General features: G+C 49.2%; 1 protein-coding gene across 2 annotated transcripts in view; it reads left to right on the forward strand.

Moving 5' to 3' along the window:
- Positions 1 to 18012, forward strand: part of PEPD (peptidase D) — a 109687-nt gene that overhangs the window by 23503 nt on the left and 68172 nt on the right. For both annotated transcript variants that reach the window (XM_036275460.1, XM_036275462.1), the window contains 3 exons: positions 1447 to 1494; positions 3400 to 3461; positions 16111 to 16155. In XM_036275460.1, the coding sequence (XP_036131353.1) occupies positions 1447 to 1494; positions 3400 to 3461; positions 16111 to 16155 (155 nt within the window). The remainder of the gene's footprint in view (positions 1 to 1446; positions 1495 to 3399; positions 3462 to 16110; positions 16156 to 18012) is intronic.

The raw sequence follows: 18012 nt of genomic DNA on the forward strand, positions 1-18012 counted from the left end.
TTATGCTGAGGGCAGCCATAGGTTCAACTCTGGGCTCTGCTGTCTCTTAGCTATAAACCTGGGCAGATGACTGAGCCCAGAAGCCTTTCTCATCTCTGAAGTCTGGGCCGTTAAATGAGATGATGTGTGAAGTGCCCGGCACAGGCTAACCAAGGGCTCACTGCGCGGTCACCATCCCCAGGGGCAGTCACTGGCAAAAATCATGGATCTGAAGACTATTTAACGACAGGGAGTAAGTGAAGCGTGAGACTCTGTCTGATCCAAATGTCATTACAGATCTCTGTTTTTATGTGCAGAGATGAAAGGTCTCTGGGGATGGGATTGTAGGTGTATTTTATCTTTTTATAGTGTGCAGTGTCTTCCAGGTTTTCTCTGTGAGCCTCTCAGTCTTGAAAAGCATACACAGACACATGTCAAATCTATCAAAATGTGCACTTTAAATATGTGCCGCGTAGAATATGTCAGCGACAGCTCAATAAAGCTGTGAAAACAACAAACACCAGCTCATCCTCCCTCCCGCCCCAGTCTGAGTACTGAAGAGGGTTGGGTGGGTGCGTCGGGAGGGGGAGGGCTGCGGAGAGGAGGTTGTTTTCTGCCCTGAGGGCTCAAATACTGTAGGGGCCACAGTAGCCAAGGTGTGGAGCAGCGTGAGGGGCAGGGCCGGGAGAGGGAGGAGGTGCTCCCAGCAAGGTGCTCGGAGCCTTGGGCTGCAGATGTCATGGCCGATGCAGCTTGATGGGCACGTATGTGGATGACGGTCAGTGGGGTGGTGAGGAGGGAATGGATGACCTGCCTCAGGCGGTGGGCAGGGGCCTCGTTCCTGAGTATGAATTGATGGGGAGAAGGCATCGTAGGCAGAGAACCTGGGCTAAGCATGGAGAGGTGTTTGCGTGGTGCGTTCGTTCAAGGGGTTGGGGCAGAAAGCTAGCAGCGCAGAGCGGCGCGACGCCTGAGGGTCCGTGGCGGGAGGCAGGAGGGTGGAGAGCAGGGAGGCAGGCTGGGGGTTGGAAGGATTGAGGATGGGGCGACCTAGGAGATTCATGGGGGCAGGGAGGAAAGCGTCTGTCCTGGGCTCGGGGGCAGTGCCTGAGAGGTTGCCAGAACAGGTCTTTCAGGAGGGACTTGTCAGATGAGCAGAGGAGCTGGCCTTGGAGGGTGGGCTGGTCTGGCTGTTTGGAGCCCTGAATCCTGAAGGCAGGGCAGCAGGTGGGGAAGTGGGCCCCTAGGTTTGAATTCCTCTCCACCACTTGACTGCTGTGTGGCTTTCAGAAGTCCCCTTTTCTCTGTGAGCCTCAGTGGCCTCATCTGCTGGATGGGGACAACAACAGCACTGCCCGTTGTAAGGGTCCGCTCGGTAAACATGCGCTGTCATTGGGTAATGGTATGTCCTCTCCATCCGACTTCCTGTGGTTGCTCTAAAGTGGATCTTTCTTTCTGACTTTTCAGATCGCCCGTGTCCTGGCCTCACAGAGCCCCTCTGTCCTCCTCACTTTGGTAAGTGGCAGGTGTCCAGGGACCGGGTGGTGTTTGGGCATGGGGAGGGGTTTTAGGAGCCACCTGCCCTGCAGAGGTCAGGGCTGTAGGGGTGGGTTGAGAAATGGAGAGGAACGGTCATTGGTAACACATGGTGACACCTTCTCAGTCTGAACAACTGGACATATCCAGGACCACATCCTCGATCTCCTGTCTCGCTGTGCTGTGCTGTGTTCTGTCCAGAGTACACTGTGGACAAGACACTGTACCCACTCCGAGGGTTACAGCCTGCCAGGGGACGTGTTCATGTCAGGCTGAGCTCGTGGGACATGTGGCTGTGGAACATCAGTTTACTTCCATCCTTTGTCTCGTCCATTGTTAATAGAATTTGAAAAACACCCTTAGCATCCGCCATGAAGGTGTTGGGCTGTGTGCCATCGGATTTTAAACCCAGCCCTGAATGACTGATGGCCTGCCGCAGCCTGGGGCGGGGCCGGCTGCACAGTGACCCCTGGAGCCCTCGCAGCCTGTGGGGCACTCGGGCTGTGGACGGGCACAGAGAGGAAGCTTTCGGATACTTCTTTGACCTCGGGGGCTTCAGGCATGCAGAGTGTACAGTTCTTTCCTCCCAAAGGGACTCTTCCTCTTTGTTAATTGATTTTTACAGAGATAACTTTTCTTGGTTATTTTTTTTAACCTCCTTTTATTTCTTTTTATTGATGTACGAGGGAGAGGGAGAGAGAGATAGAAACCTCTATGAGAGAGAACATTGATTGGCTGCCTCCTGTACACCCCCCACGTGGGATTTGGCCCACAATCTGGGCATGTGCCCTGACCAGGATTAAAACTGGTGACCTCTTGGTGCATGAGGCTCAACGCTCAACCACTGAGCCACACCAGCCGGGCATTTTTCTTTTTAAAATGAAGCTATTGCTGCCCTTCCAGAGGTTTAGATCTTTTAAATATGTTTTTATTGATTTTTTTAGAGAGAGAGGGAGGGAGAGAACATAGATGTGAGAAACATAGATCGGCTGCCTCCTGCACGCCCCCTACTGGGCATGGAGCCTGAAACCCCGGCCTGTGCCCTGACAGGGAATCGAACTGGGACCTCTCAGTCCATGCTCAGTGGACGATGCCCAATCCACTGAGGCTCACCGGCCGAGCTCTTGGTTACTTTTGTTAGTGCTCATATTGTCTCCTTCCTGCTCTGCGGTTCCGATGGCCGAGAAGGAAGGTCGTGTGGGACGACTGTGGTCACGGACCGTCAGTGTGTTTCATTGGAGGGACCCCCCGGGCGTTGACCTGCAGACACTGGGGTAGAAGTGGCAGTTTAAAATGCCTTGCCTCAAAAAAACAAAAAACAAAACAAATAAATAACACGCCTTGCCTCTCCAGGGATGGCACGTCTTTCTCTCAGTCTTCTGTCTTCACTCCGGTCCAAGGTCCACTTGGAGCCTCCTTACTATTAGGGAGAGAGGACTGGAACAGCCCCTCTGGAAGGGCTGCATTTGACAGGGCTCTCCGGGACAGTCCGTGGGGAGCATGCATGTACGCGTGTGCACGAGCTGCGGCCAGCGTGGGAGAGCAGAGGGGGGTAGGGGTGTCCCAGTCCCAGCTCTTCTCGCGCAGCCCCCACCCCATGCCTGCACGGCCTGAGCTGGTGTCTGCAAAGTGCACCGACGGAGGAGGCCTCTTTTCTCTGCTTTTCAAGACGCCGCAGGAGGACCTGCCTTTGTGTTGGTCAGGGCCTGGCGCTGCCTGCAACGCAGGGGAATGGCTCCGCCAGGCTGGGGTGCGGGCTCCAGGTTCCTCCCCGCTCAGAGCCCGGCTGGAGGAGGCCGGGCCTCCAGTGCTGACTGTGGGGACTGTGGGGACGCCACGCGGCCCCGTGTGACACGCCTGTACCTTCTACTCCTCTCTCCCCAGCGCGGCATCAACACCGACAGCGGCAGTGTCTGCAGGGAGGCCTCCTTTGAGGGCATCAGCAAGTGAGTCCGGGGCCCCGGGCCTGCCCGTCCACCCTTCACGCTTCGCCAGCAGGCCTTTCCCGGTCCACCAGCCAGACCCGAAATACAGGCAGGAGGATGCTGAGAGGGGTCGACTGGGCACTTGAGGAAATGCTTAGAAACATGATTTGCCTCAAATCACGTCAGCGTTTACTTGGAGGAACAGATGCCACTTGTCTGTGGAGGGAGCCCCGTCATGAACGTGAGGCCCCCGAGTGCGTGGGGAGCCCGGGCTGCTGCGCGCTCACCCGCCCCGCGCCCCTTCCCTCCAGGGCCGGCTCTGAGCTCGGGGGTCGTGGTTCCTGTCAGCCCTCTTTCCTTACTGCTGGCCCCTGACCTCTCTCAGCCCTGCTTGCAACAACGCCCCCGGTCCTCTGCTGCCCTGGCCCCAGGTAGGGACCCCCTTACCTGCCCTCACCCCTCCAAACTCCAGGACTAGCCCCAAACCCTGTTTTCCCTTCTAGGTCTCTCCAGGCAGGAGGGCAGACTTTGGGCACACAGAGGGCAGCACCTCACCCTCCTCACCACCCTCACCCAGGGTCCCCCGGAGGGTGCTGGGTCTCTGGGCTGGGGCTGGCTGGCCCTGGGGGTCTGGAGGTCTGTTGCTCACCCGAGGCTACAGCAGACTAGCCCTTGGGTGCAGGGGGTCGCCTGTTCCTCTAGGCTGCTGAGCTGGACAGCTCCCAACCAGCTCCTGGACCTTGCTCGCAGCCCCTCCCCCACCACACGTACTCTGCACCACTGTGTCCTCTGTCGTCCTTTGGTGGACCGAGGCAGTGACAGGAAGCGCCTTATAATTATGTATGAGCCTGAGCAACGGGAATTTGTGTGTATGTGCAATGTAAGGGTGATTAGGAAGGATTATGAGCTCATAAATATGTATCCCCCCCCCCCCGGGATAAGAGTGATGGGGCAGGGGGAGCAGGTGTTGGGTTTGCTTTTCTTCATCGCTCAAATCTCCGCGTCCTCCTGGGAGTTTCCCAGAGCGGCCATACCTCCCACAATGGCCGCAATGAGCTCAGCTCATTGAAATGCCGGCTGTCGAGATGCCGTCTTTCCCTAGGCCCTGTGTGTGCGGGGCATAACCTGCTGGCACCTGTCCTGGGTCAAGCCCAGCACTGCCAGGTGCCGGTGCTCCTGCCTCCACCAACACCAGGGATCGCTCTGTGGCCCCTCCAGCCTCTGCTCTGTTCTCTGCCTCGCGGGGAGGGCCCTGAGCTAGGAGGGTCCCTCATGGCCCCTTGCTGACCAGCTCTGTGACCTTAGCAGGAATTGCCTCAGAGCCTCCGTGCCCTGTGAGTAGCAGCTTGGATCAGTCGTGGGGATCAAAGGGGATCCCACTCTCCCAGAGCCTGGTGTGGAGCTGGCGTCCAGTAAACGTTTGCTCAAGTCCTGTGGCCCCTCTGAGCCTCAGTCTCCCTGTTTGTGCAGTGGGCCAGGTGGACTCGAGGATGGCCGATGGCAAGGCTCCAGGTGTGCGTGAGCTGTGGGGCCTCAGGTGGTGGGTCCTTGCTTGCCCCCCGAGGTTTCTGCTGCAGAGATGCCCGCTCAGCACCCTGAGAGCAGGTCTGGTGGGCGGTGTGGCCGGCCTGGTTCTGGGGGGGCTCAGGATGTAGCCCCTGAGAGCAGAGTGGGGCTGGCTGCTCCCTGAGGTCCCTAGAGAGGTGGGGGTGGGGGCCCCCATCACTGTCGTCCCCACGCCCCTGGGAGCAGTGCCGCGTGAACCCAGCCTCTCCCTCCACGAGCAGACCCCAGCCTGTTTCCTGCTGCGCTCTGTCTCCGTAGCCCTGGAGGACCCTGTGCTTGGTCAGACCCACCCACCGGGGCAGCGTTTGGGAGGCTTTTCAGAGAACCAGGGAATGCTCTAACTTTGCCCGTTCTCCCCAGGCACTGGGCTGGTCCCTCTCCAACCCATGGTCCGGTCCAGAGGAGGGCTGACTACGGGGTACTCCCTAGGCCCCTCACTGCGGAACCGGGATTCCTTCCCCCACCCATGGGGGCTCAGTTTTCTGGCTTGGCTGACGTATTGCATGTGAGAGCCTTCCTGTGTGTCTCTGTGCTTTGGGGTGCCCTGGCTTGCTTGTGGTACTGTCTCCTGTCGCATCCCCTGGGGGCTTGTCCCCTGCCCCCCCCCCCCCGGGCCTCCCCTGCACTGTGGTAGCGCAGCTTCACCCTCGCTCCGCACACCAAGCTCTCCATGCAGCCAGGGATGTGTCCCTGGGACCTAGGTGCAGCCCAGCCCCTGCCTTCCACCCGCGCCAGCTGCCAGCACCTCCACTCCACCACCTCCTGGCCTCTGTGCCTGCGGGGGGGGAGCTGTCCTTGAGGGCCACTGTGGCTCAGCGACCGTGCTCATCTGCCGGTGTGAGCAGTGCAGCTGTTTGGTGGGGATATTAATAGCCTGTATCCTAAGCAAGATGAATCTTGCTGTCGTCCTACTTTCTAGTGCTCTGCGGCTTCTGTCACCCGTCACTTCTCACTGCCCTCGTGACGGCCTTCTCCCCGGGATCTGGGGCTTTGGCCCTTTCGCGCGTTTCTGCAACACCTTCCGCCTGGGATCCTCCCTTGACCTGCTTTAGCAGAAGTTGAGGCTTGCCCTCGGTCTGTGCTGATGGACCAGCCCAGGCCGCCCTCATCCCTCGGCCTGGGGAGAGGAGGCAGCTTGTGGCAGAACAGCAGTCTCACCATCCACTTGTGCCAGGTGCTCTGGGGCCTGGTCCAGCGGGCGAGCAACCCGCGACCCCTCTAAGTGTGGCTGCTGGGCTCTGTCACTCCTGGGCTCAGCCTTTGTGGGGATGTGGGTTTGGTCCTAGGAGACCTCAGACCTCCCTCCGCCTTCAGATCAGGGCTGGGCCTGCCACCTGCAGCCGAGAGTGTGCCAGGTCTGGCCGTGGTGGGGTTGGTAGAGGACCAGGGGCAGAGGGAACGGAGCCAGAGGCGGGGTGGGGATGCACTGAATCTCCCCTTGGCCTGGGCTCTCTGGGCTCCCTGGACTCCAGGGGTGTGGCTTTGCCCTCCCTGGGGAGCCGGGGTGAAGGGAGAGGTGGGGACAGTCTGGCCATGGCTCCCATGGATGGCTGGATTGGAGCAGGGACAGCTCCCACAGGGGCCTGTGGAAGGAGCGGCCCCTCCATGGGCTCTGGCCAGAGGCTGGAGTCAGGCTCATGGCCAACCAGGTCCTGGCGAGAGTGTGGCTGGGCTGGGCTGGGCTGGCCAGGTCCTGGTGAGAGCATGGCCGGCCGGGCTGGGCTGGCCAGGTCCTGGCGAGAGTGTGGCTGGGCTGGGCTGGGCTGGCCAGGTCCTGGTGAGAGTGTGGCTGTGCTGGGCTGGGCTGGCCAGGTCCTGGTGAGAGTGTGGCTGGGCTGGGCTGGGCTGACCAGGTCCTGGTGAGAGCGTGGCCGGGCTGGGCCGGGCTGGACCAGGCTGGGCTGGGCACAGCCGAGGTGGAGGGACAGCTCTGCAGTCAGGAGGACGTAGGGCTTCTCCCTCCCTGTGGGCTGCGGCCACCACAGCTTCTTGGGAGCAAAGTCAGATGTGCTAGGTCTTGGTTAGCACCCGAGGAAGTGGACTTTAGAGCCGATTCTTCTGAGAGATGCTGGCTGTGAAGGGGAAGAGGTGGCCTGTGGAGACTCAGTGGCCTGAGCCGAGGGTCACCCATCCGGCAAGTTTGTATAGTTAATGGGAAACCTTCCTGACGTGAGACCCTTCCACACCAGGCTGGCCCTGTGCCCGGAGCCGGGGCTGGCGGGTGATGAGTTACTGAGGGCTCTGTCTCGGGCTCTCCTCCGAGACATCAGCAGCTTACTCAGTCAGGATCTACCTATTTCTTATCTTTTGGCATTTACTTAAATTGCCTTGCATATATGAAGACCATTGGTTACAAATTAATTCCATTAAAGTAAGCAGTTAAATATGCAACTGCTAAATTTGGGGGTTGTGTTAATGCAGGAACATTAATATGCAAGGATGTGAATTTTAAAAACCAGGAAGCAGAGGGACATTGCGAAAACTTGACAATTACAGCAAAATGCTAGTCTGTGGCGTGGGGACCTTGGCTTTCTGGTTACTGTTAACTTGTGTATCAAGTTAATATGTAGGATGGGGCTCCCGATTATGGCCCATGGAATCTCCATGAGGAGATGGGTTCTACAGGGACAAGAACCGCCTCGGCCCCTAGGAGGGGTGGGGCGTGGGGGGCTCTTCCTGGGCCTGCTTTCCAGTTGTTCCTCTTTGGGTTGCAGACTGCAGGGAGGCTGGCGCAGGGACAGGGGTGGCTGGGCCCCCAGGTGGAGCCCACCAAGGAATTAGCCTGTGCTTCTAGGACACCTCCACCCTCAGGCACTGATGGATTTGTTGTTTTTAAACAATTACATGCTCATCATAGAAGATGCTAACTAGCACAGTGGCAAAAGCAAGGGATATCCGAATGTCATAGCCCCCTGTTAAGGCCTGTCACTACTGTGGTGCATGTTTTTTGGACTCTTCTGTGTGTGTCTGAGTATATGCCTCTGTCTGGGTGTTTTGTGTCTGAGTGAGCATTTGTGTGAGTGTATGTGTTTCTGTTCGTGTATATATTTGGGTGTGGATCTTTGTGTAATAGTCTGAGAGTATACCTGTCTGGGTGTGTGCATCGAGGTGTGTCTACATGTCTCTTGAGTGCGCGTGTCTGTTGTACACACATCTATGTGTCTGTGTGCGCCTCTTTTCTCTGTATGCTGCCTGTGTGTGAATTCATCTTGTCTGTTCGTGTTATCTGTGTGTTTGTGTTTGTGTGCATGGGCGCACGTGTGTGTACGCACGTACATTTTGTAAAGTGAAATGTTACGAGTGCGTTTGACTGTTGAGACAGGCCATTGCTTTCCCTAACGTCCAAGTGACATTTGGCGAAATGGGAGGCAGTCTTTGTTGTCGCCTGGATTTATGTCATCTACTGCTCTATTCTTCACGCTGAACCACGTTGGCTGCCTGCGGTCTCTGATGTTTCACAAGTAGGGCTTTGATTCAACATTTTGCTTGACTTGGAATTAAGTAGTCGTCTTTGCGTATTAGGTATCCAAACACTTTAGCCATCTACCTATCCACACCCCCTTCTCTCTTTTCTCCCCTGTCGCTGGCTGTCCTCACTGGGCCCAGCCGGAGTGGGGCCCAGCCTCACAGCCATGCAGCAGGTAGCTGTTTTCAAACACCAGTAACGAGGCCATGGAGAGTCCCGGTTGGTCACAGGCCTGCATGCCCTGTGTGTGATGTCCTGACCTGAGGTGTCACAGGGCTGAGAATGCACAGGGTCCAGGGCTTGCCAAGCTTTCTCTGCTGAGGCCTGTCTTCTGTGCTCGGCCATGTCAAGTGTCCCCCAACTTCCTCACTGATAGCTTGAGCTGTGGATTGCACGTGACAGTGTCAGGGGTGTGCCCTGATCTGATCCTTTTATCTCCTGGGGTCCCCTTTTCAATTATGTTCTTCTGAGCAAAGAACAACTCTTGGCTTTATAGATTCTTATTGTACATTTACTTTTTATTTCATTAACTTCTGCTGTTTTTAATTTCCTTCTAATTTCGTTAGGTCATGTGTTCTTTATTTAGCTTCTTGAGAAAGAAGAAAAGGACATTCTTGTGACGAGAACTTAGATCATGGTTTTCAGTGTTCTTTTTCTCTACTGTATACATTTAGAGCTATATATTTTCCTCAAAGCACTGTTATAGCTGCATTTCACTGGTTATATTTTACGTATTTTATTTTCTATTTCTTCTTTGAACAGTGGCATTTTAGAAGTCTTAATTTCCAAACAATTTGGGATTTTATATTTTTTCTGATACTGATTTCTAGTTTAATTCTACTGTAATTGGTAAATGTGCTTTGTATTTCAACACTTTGAAATCTGTTAAAACTACCAGCACTAAGATACATGTTTCTTGGGCACTTGAAGAGAGCATGTATTCTGCAGTTGTCAGCTGTAGTGCTCTGTATACATCAATTAAGTCAGGTTGATTAAGTGTAATTGTTCATATCTTCTGCGTCTTTCTTGCTTTCTCCGCTTGTTCTATTATCACAAGACGTATGAGCAAATCTCAAACTGCTTTGTGAATTTATTTCTTCTCTCATACTGTCAGTTTTATAAATGGACTTTATTGAAATAAAATTTACATACAATAAGATTCATTGTGTGTGTATAATTCGGTAAGTTTTTAAAAAACAGCTTTATTGGGATATAATTTACATACATTACAGCTGACCTATTAAAATGTATAATTACATGGCTTCTGTATATGTATGGATTTGTGCAGTTATCAATCACAATCAGTTTTAGAATATTTTCATTGTCCAAAAAGAAACTCTATATCTATTAGGAAGTCATTCCCCACTCCCCTGGCAACCACTAATCTATCGGTCTCCATGGATTTGCTCTAGCATTTGATATAAATGGAATCATGTGATGTGTGGCCTTTTATGCCTGGCTTCTTTCATTCAGCATGTTTTCAGAGTTCATCCATGTTGTAGCATGAATCAGTTATGCTCATTTTTATGGCTGAAAAAATATCCCAGTCTAAAGCTATATGCTGTCTTATGTTTGAATGTTGAGTAAGAATAGTGCTGCCGTGGACATTGATGTACAAGTTCTTGTGTGAACATATGCCTTCAATTCCCGTGTGTATATACACCTAGGAATGGCACTTCTGAGTCTCGTGGTAACTGTGTTAAAGTTGTTGAGGAATTATCACTGTTTTCCAAATTGACTATAAAATTTAAAAATGGCTTAAATGGTACATTTCATGTTATGTGTATTTTATACCACAATAAAAAAATCAATTGACCATAAATGTATGGATTTATTTTTGGATTCTCAATTTTATTGTATATATATATAATTTTTTTTTCTTTATTGATTTTCAGAGAGAGAAGAAAGGAGAAAGAGAGAGATGGAAACATGGATGAGAGAGAGATCAATTGGCCACCTCCTGCACGCCCCCCACTGGGGGTCAGGTCCACAACCTGGGCATGTGCCCTGACCGGGAATCAAACCGGTGACCTCTTGGTGCATGGGTCGACGCTCAACCACTAAGCCACACTGGCCGGGCTTTCTATCTAGTCTTAATGCCCTTTATTTCTTTTTCTTGCCTGATTGCCCTGGTTAGAACACCCAGTAAAATGTTTAATAGAACAAGAGAGGACACCCTTGTCATGGTCCTCCTCTCAGAGCTTTTAGTCTTTGATCATCAAGTATGAGGTTAGCTATGAGCTTTTTTTTGTGTGCGTGCCCCTAGCGGGAACTGAACCCGGGACTCTCTGGTCTGCAGGCTGACCCTCCAACTGCTGAGCCAAACCGGCCAGGGCAGCTATGAGTTTTTGTAGATACACTTTTATCAGATTGTGGAAGTTCCCTTCTCTTCCCAGTTCATTGAGGTTGGTTTTTTAAATTATGAAAAGGTGTTGGATTTTGTAAGATGCTCTTTTTACATCTATGTGGTTTTGTCCCATATTCTATTAATATTGATGACACTGATTATTTTTGTATGCTGAGATAAGCTTATATTTTTGGGATAAATCCCACTGAGTCATAGTTTCTATCCATTTTATATGTTGATGGATTCTGTTTGCTAGTATTATGTTGGATATTTTTTGTGCCTGTCTTTGTAAAGGATTTTTATCTACAGTTTTCTTGTGATGTTTTTGTCTGGTTTTGGTATTAGGGTATTACTGACCTCATAGAATGAGTTGAAAGTGTTCCTTCCTCTTCTAGTTTTTGTAAGACTTTATAAAGAATTAGTGTTAATTCTTCTTTAAATGTTTGTTAGAATTCATGAGTGAAGGCATTTGATCCTGGACTTTTTGTGGGACTTGTTGATTACTAATTTATTCTTTTTACTTATTATAGGTCTATATAGATTTTTTTAATTATTCTTTGTCAGTCTTGGTAGTTTGTGTCTTTAGAAATTTGTCCTTTCATTTCAGTTGTTCAATTTATTGCCATGCAATTATTCATCATATTCCCTTATGATTTTCATATTTTGAGCCTTCTCTTTGTTTCTTGGTCAGCCTGGCTAAAGCTTTGTCCGTTTTGTTGATCTTTGCAAAGAACCAACTTTTTTTTTTTTTTAATTGATTTTAGAGAGAGAGGAAGGGAGAGGAAAAGAGATAGAAACATCAATGAGAGAGAACATTGATTGGCCGCCTTAGCCCACAACTTGGGGATTTGCTCTGCCTGGGAATCGAACCAGCCACCTCTTGGTGCATGGGTCGATGCTCAACCACTGAGCCACACAGGCCAGGCCTCAGCTCTTTATTTTCTCTGTTGTTTTTCAGTCTTCTAGTTTACTTACTTCTGTTCTAATCTTTTTTGTTTTGTCTTTTTAATTCTCACCCAAGGATATTTTTTCCATTGATTTTTAGAGAAAGAAGAAGCTGGGGAGAAAGGAAGGAGGAGAGAGTGGAAGGGAGGGAAGGAAGGGGGTAGATAGGCATTGATGTGAGAGAGGCACATCAACTGATTGCCTCTCGCATGCGCCCCCAACCAGGGCCAGTGATGGAACCAGTAACCCTTCAGTGCATGGGCTGACACTCTAACCACTGAGCAACACTGACCAGAGCTCTGCTTTAATCTTTATTATTTTGTTCCTTCATCTTGTTTTGGATTTAGTTTGCTCTTTTTTAGTTTCTTTAGGTAGAAGACTAGGCCATTGATTTGAGATAACTTTCTCCCTTTTTAATATAGGCATTTACAGCTATACATTTTCCTCTAATCACTGCTTTAGCTACCTCCTCTGCATTTTGGTATGTTGTGTTTTTGTTTCCATTTGTTTCATAGTATTTTTAGTTTCCCTTGTGATTTCTTCATTGACCTATTTATTGGTCCTTATTTAGGAGTGTATACTTTAATTCCCACATACTTGTGAATTTTTTTTCTGTTATTAATTTCTAATTTCATTCCAGTGTGGTTGGAGGAGATACTTAATATGTTTTCAATCCTTTAAAATTTGTTGGGCGTTATATGGCCTAACATATGATCTATTCTGGAAAATGTTCCATGTGCACTTAAGAAAATGGATTATGCTGTTGGATAGAGTCTGTTAGGTCTAATATTGTTCAAGTCTTCTGTTTCCTTGTTGATCTTCTGTCTAGTTGTTCTAGTCATTACTGCAAAGTATTGAAGTCTCCAACTATTGTTAAATTGTTCATTTCCCCTTCAATTCTGTCAGGTTTTAATTCCTGTATCATGGGGCAATGTTGTTAGGTGCACATATATTTATAATTATTAAATCTACTTCATGCATTGACCCATTTATCAATATAAAATGTCCTTTTATTATGTTTAATAAAACTTTTTGTCTTAGGCTTATTTTGTGTGATGTTCATTTTGGTTTCTGTTTGCATGATACAGATCCAACTTGACTTACAATGGGGTTATGTCCCAATAAATCCATTGTAAGTTGAAAATGTATCTAATACACCTAACCTATTGAACATCATAACTTACAGCCTAGCCTACCTTAAATGTGCTCAGAACATTTACATTAGCCTGAAGTTGGACAATTATCTTGAGTTTTATCTCAAAAGTAATTGCCTTTCTCCTTTTCTTTTCACTGAGAAGCATGATACACAGATGGGCATTTTGTAGACACGATAGGATGCAAAACCACAAAACACAGTACCCAAAAACCACTGGTAACACGGTACACTGTTGAATATCAGTTGTTTACCCTTGTGATCATGTGGCTGACTAGAAGCTGTGACTCACTACCAATGCCCAGCATCATGAGAGAATACTGTACTGCATATCAGTAGCCTTGGAAAAGATCAAAATTCAAAATTTGAAATACAGTTCCTACTGAATGCTTATTGCTTTCACACTATCATAAAGTCAAAAAATTGTAAGTCAACCTGTCGAAAACTGGGGATCATCTTATATATGTATTTTTTCTTTATTGATTTTAGAGAGGAAAGGAGAGGGAGAGAGGGATAGAAACATCCATGAGAGAGAACATCGATTGGTTGCCTCCTGCATGCTCCACACTGGGGATTTGGCCCACAATCTGAGCATGTGCCCTGACCGGGAATCAAACCAGCAACCTTTTAGTGCACGAGTCAGTGCTCAACCAATGAGCCACAACAGCTAAGCAGTCATCTTATATTTTTTACCATCCTTTCACTTTTGACCTATTTGTCTTTGAATCTAAAGTCTCTCTCTCTTTTTTTTTATCCTCCCCTGAGGACATTTTTGCATTTATCTTCAGACAGAGCGGGAGGGAGAGAGGGGCGGAGAGAGAGAGGAAAACATTGATGTGAGAGAGACACATTGACTGGCTGCCACCCACACAACCCCAACTAGGGCCAGGGACAAACTGCAACCAAGGTACGTGCCCTTAGCAGGAACCAAACTTGGGACTCTCTGGTCTGCAGGCCAGCACTCTAACCACAGAGCAACTGGCCAGGGCTGAATCTAAAGTCTCTTTAGCTCTTTGCCACCGTACTGTAACAATGACGATCATTCTCAGCAGTCAGACTGTCGACATTCCAGAAATCGTCAACGTCACTCTTAAAGGACACACAGTTGTTACGCAGGGCCCAGAGGCACCCCATGGAGGGAATTGGCTACTGTTCACACTAGTCATGGACAGAAGATTATCAGTGGTGTTACACTGGGCTTCCGTTACAAGATGAGGTCTGTGTACACTCCCCCGTTAATGTCATTATTCAGGAGAATGATTCTCTTGTTGAAATCAGAAACTTCTTGGGCAAAAAATACATCTGTAGGATTTGAATGAGGTCAGGTGTTGTTTGTTCATCTTAAACCCAGAATTCTTGAAGCCAGCAACATTGAAGTTGTATCAAATTCAGCTGCTTTGATTCAGCAAGCCACCATTAAAAAAAAAAAAAGAAGAAGAATAGAAAATTTGGGGATGGTATCTACATTTCTGGAAAAGGAACTGCTCAGCAGGCTAATGAATAAGATCCAAGTTGTTGAGCTATAGAAACAGCAAGGTGGGTGATTCCTCGGACTTATTTGTGATATTTTAAAGATGCAGTAAAAGCCATGTATTGATTTGGAAAAACAATAATAGAGTGTGTCTCTTTAGAGCAGTGGTTCTCAACCTTCCTAATGCCGCGACCCTTTAATACAGGTCCTCATGTAGTATGTGGGTGTATCTGCATGTGGGCGGACCCGCCTGGAGACGGATAGAGGAGCCGTGTCTCGGTTTCTGAGACCATCGGAAATATGTGTTTTCCGATGGTCTTAGGCGACCCACAGGTTGAGAACCGCTGCTTTAGAGCATCTAGCTGGTTCTTATTTTTTTAATTCATTCTGCCAGTCCCTGCCTTTTAATTGGATAATCGAATCCATTTACATCTAAAGTAATTACTGATGAGCAAGGACTTTCTTCTGCTATTTTGTTAGTAATTTCTGTATGTCATGTGTTGTTTTTACTCCTCAGCTTCTCCATTGCTACCTTCTTTTGTATTGAGTTGATTTTTTGGTAGTATATGGTTTTGATTTCTTCCTCATCTCCTTTTCTGTGTGCTTTAGTTATTTTTAGTTGTCTCCCAGGGGATTACAAATGACCTCTTAAACTTCTAACAATCTAGTTTGCATTCATGTCAACTTAATCTCATTAGTGTGCGAAAACTTTGCCTCCATATAACTCCATTCCTCTCCTCCTCAGTGCTGTTACTGCGTACAGATCACATCTCTGTATATTTTGTGCTTATCAACACAAATTTACAGTTACTGTTTTATGTAGTTGTCTTTTAAGTTAGATAGGAGGGAAGAAAGTGTAATAAACAAAAAAAAATACATTTTGCACTGTCTTTATACTTGCTCATGTAACAAACTTGACCAGTGTTCTTTTTTCCTTCATGCTGATTTGAATTACTCTCTCGTGTCCTTTCATTCCAGTTTGAAGGTTTCCTTTAGTATTTCTTGTAGGATAGGTCTCCAGCAACGCATTCTCTTGGTTTTTGTTCATCTGAGACTGTTTTTATTTCTGCTTCATTTTTGAAGCACAGCTTTGCTGAATTATGCAATCTTGGTTGACTGTTTTTCTTTCAGCACTTTGAATATGTCATCCCACTGCCTTTCGGCCTCCATAGTTTCCGATAAGAAAGCAGCATCAGTCTTATTGAGGATTCCCTGTATGTGATGAATTACTCTTCTCTTGCTACTTTGAAGATTCTCTCTTTGTCTTTTGACAGTTTGACTATGATGTGTCTAGGTGTGGCTCCCTTTGAATTTACACTATTTGGAGTTCATTTAACTTTATGAATGTATACGTTAATGTTTTCCATTGAATTGGCAACATTTTAGGTCATTATTTATTCAAGTATTTTCCTGCTCCTTTCTCCTTTCCTTCTGAGACTCCCATTATGCATGTGTTGGTATACTTGGTGGAAGAAGCTATACAGTGCCTAGCGAGGGTGGAGGATGGCAGCTTGTCCCCCAACTTATTGCACTTAGAGGACCCGAATCGGGCTGCCACGTCTGCTGCAGGAATAAACAGCAGGCTTTATATGGACCAGCAAGTCTTCCGTTAAAGTCTGGGGCCCCCTCTTGGTCATGGTGTGTATGTCTTGAATAAGGTACTTCTTGCTGAGAGATGATAGACCACTGAACTAAGGAGCTTGATTTGTTTTTCCTCTACAGGTTCAATGTCAACAACACCATTCTTCATCCGGAGATTGTGGAATGGTAAGTACCTGTGGCAACGCTGGCTGTTCATTGTGCTCGACTGAGGAAGGCAAAAGACCCTGCTGTTCTGTCTACTCCATCTCAGCCCATCAGGCACGCCGTTTCCCACAACCTCTCCTTTTTTGTTTGTCAGTTTGTTTTTTCCTAAAGAGCATGAGTCATTTAAATGTCAATTAGATTTCTCATATCTTTCTCTTTATTTTCAGTCTTTTGAAGTGCCTTACTGTAAATAAGCCAACCTTGTGTAGCTCAGTTAAAGTAGTGGAAAGAGTAGAAATAAATATCATACATCATCCTGTTACCAGAAAGATAAACATGTTTTCTCGTCATGCATCTGTCTGTCGGCACCCTGTTACCCATGTTCTCGTGGTGCCTGTTTTCTTCCCATGGTGATGTCGGCAGCCCCTCCGTGCAGCCCAGCTGGTCTCCGGTAGGTGGAAGCAGGACAAGCTTTTCCAGGTTGGGCCTTTGTGGACCCTGGAAGAGGCCCCCCAACTCTGCTGTGCCATCCAGAGGCCCCCCAACTCTGCTGTGCCCTCCACGCTCTTCCTGACCACCAAGTTACTCTTCGATTGCACCAAAATGTGTTTTAAAAACTTTTTTTTTCTTTGTTGATTTTGGAGAGAGAGGAAGGGAGAGGGAGAGAGATAGAAACATCGATGAGAGAGAACATTGATTGGCCGCCTCCTGCATGTCCCCCACTGGGGGATCAGGCCCACAACCTGGGCATGTGCCCTGACTGGGAATCGAACCGGTGACCTCTTGGTGCATGGGTGATGCTTAACCACTGAGCCACACTGGCCGGGCTACCCACATGTTTTTTTTTTAATTTTTTAAATTCTTACCTGAGGATATTTTTCCATTTTTTGTTCAGACAGAGTGGGAGGGAGGGAGAGGAAGAGAGAGAGAGAAACATCGACGTGAAAGGGACACATCGAGTGGCTGCCACCCGCACAACCCAACCAGGGCCGGGGACAAACTGCAACTGAGGTACGTGCCCTTAGCAGGAACCGAACCCCGGTCTCTCTGGACCGCAGGCCAGTGCTCTAACTGCTGAGCCAAACCAGCCAGGGCTACCCAAATGTTTTTATTTGCTATATGGCTGCATTTAGTGGGATGTAGGAGAGAGGTAAGACAGGGCCTTTGCCACATTCTCACCTGATTGGGAGGTGTAACGTCTCCTAGTGTCTGACCCTCAGGCCGTCTGGTCATGTTTGCTCGTCTGTTTGGGAAGCTTGCTCACTCGGTCTCGGGAACATTGTCGCCTGCAGGATGAGTAGGAGTCGGCGCCGAGGTCAGGGGAAACGCGGGGCAGGGAGAAGGCAGGAATGGTGCAGTCCGAGGGACTGCTCGTTCAAAGGCTGGAGACAAGAGAAGGGGAGTCACCCCGTGGGGCCAGCGTAGGGCCACACACTGGGGAAGTGGCTCTGGAGGGTGGTTGGCGCGTTGGGCAGGGGCTGGGTCGGCCATGGTGTCCACTTAGACTGCGTCTTGAGAGAAATGGGAGCCAAGGGAAACCTTTGAGTTATCTAAGCAGAAGGGCAGGATCAGGTTTGCACTCTACAGCATCACGTTGGCTTCAGGCTGGAGACTCAGTCGTAGGGCTGGGCTGCCGGGTGGGAGGCTGTGGGGTCTCGGTGGCCGTGGGGGGTGGCCCGACAGAGTGAGAGGCAAAGCACACGTCAGGGCGGTGCTCCTGAGAGGAGCCTGCTGTGACAGCTGAGGGAAGCGTGGAGTTGGAAGTGACTCTGAGTTTTTGTCCTGAACAGCTGGGGACAAACGATGGGGTGGCTGGGAGGGGCAGGCTCTGTGGCAGACTTGTTTGGTGTGTGTTGATTTTTTTTTTTTTTGGTTTAT

The sequence above is a fragment of the Molossus molossus genome, unplaced genomic scaffold (assembly GCF_014108415.1).
Source record: "Molossus molossus isolate mMolMol1 unplaced genomic scaffold, mMolMol1.p scaffold_m16_p_21, whole genome shotgun sequence".
In the NCBI taxonomy this organism is placed as follows: Eukaryota; Metazoa; Chordata; class Mammalia; order Chiroptera; family Molossidae; genus Molossus; species Molossus molossus.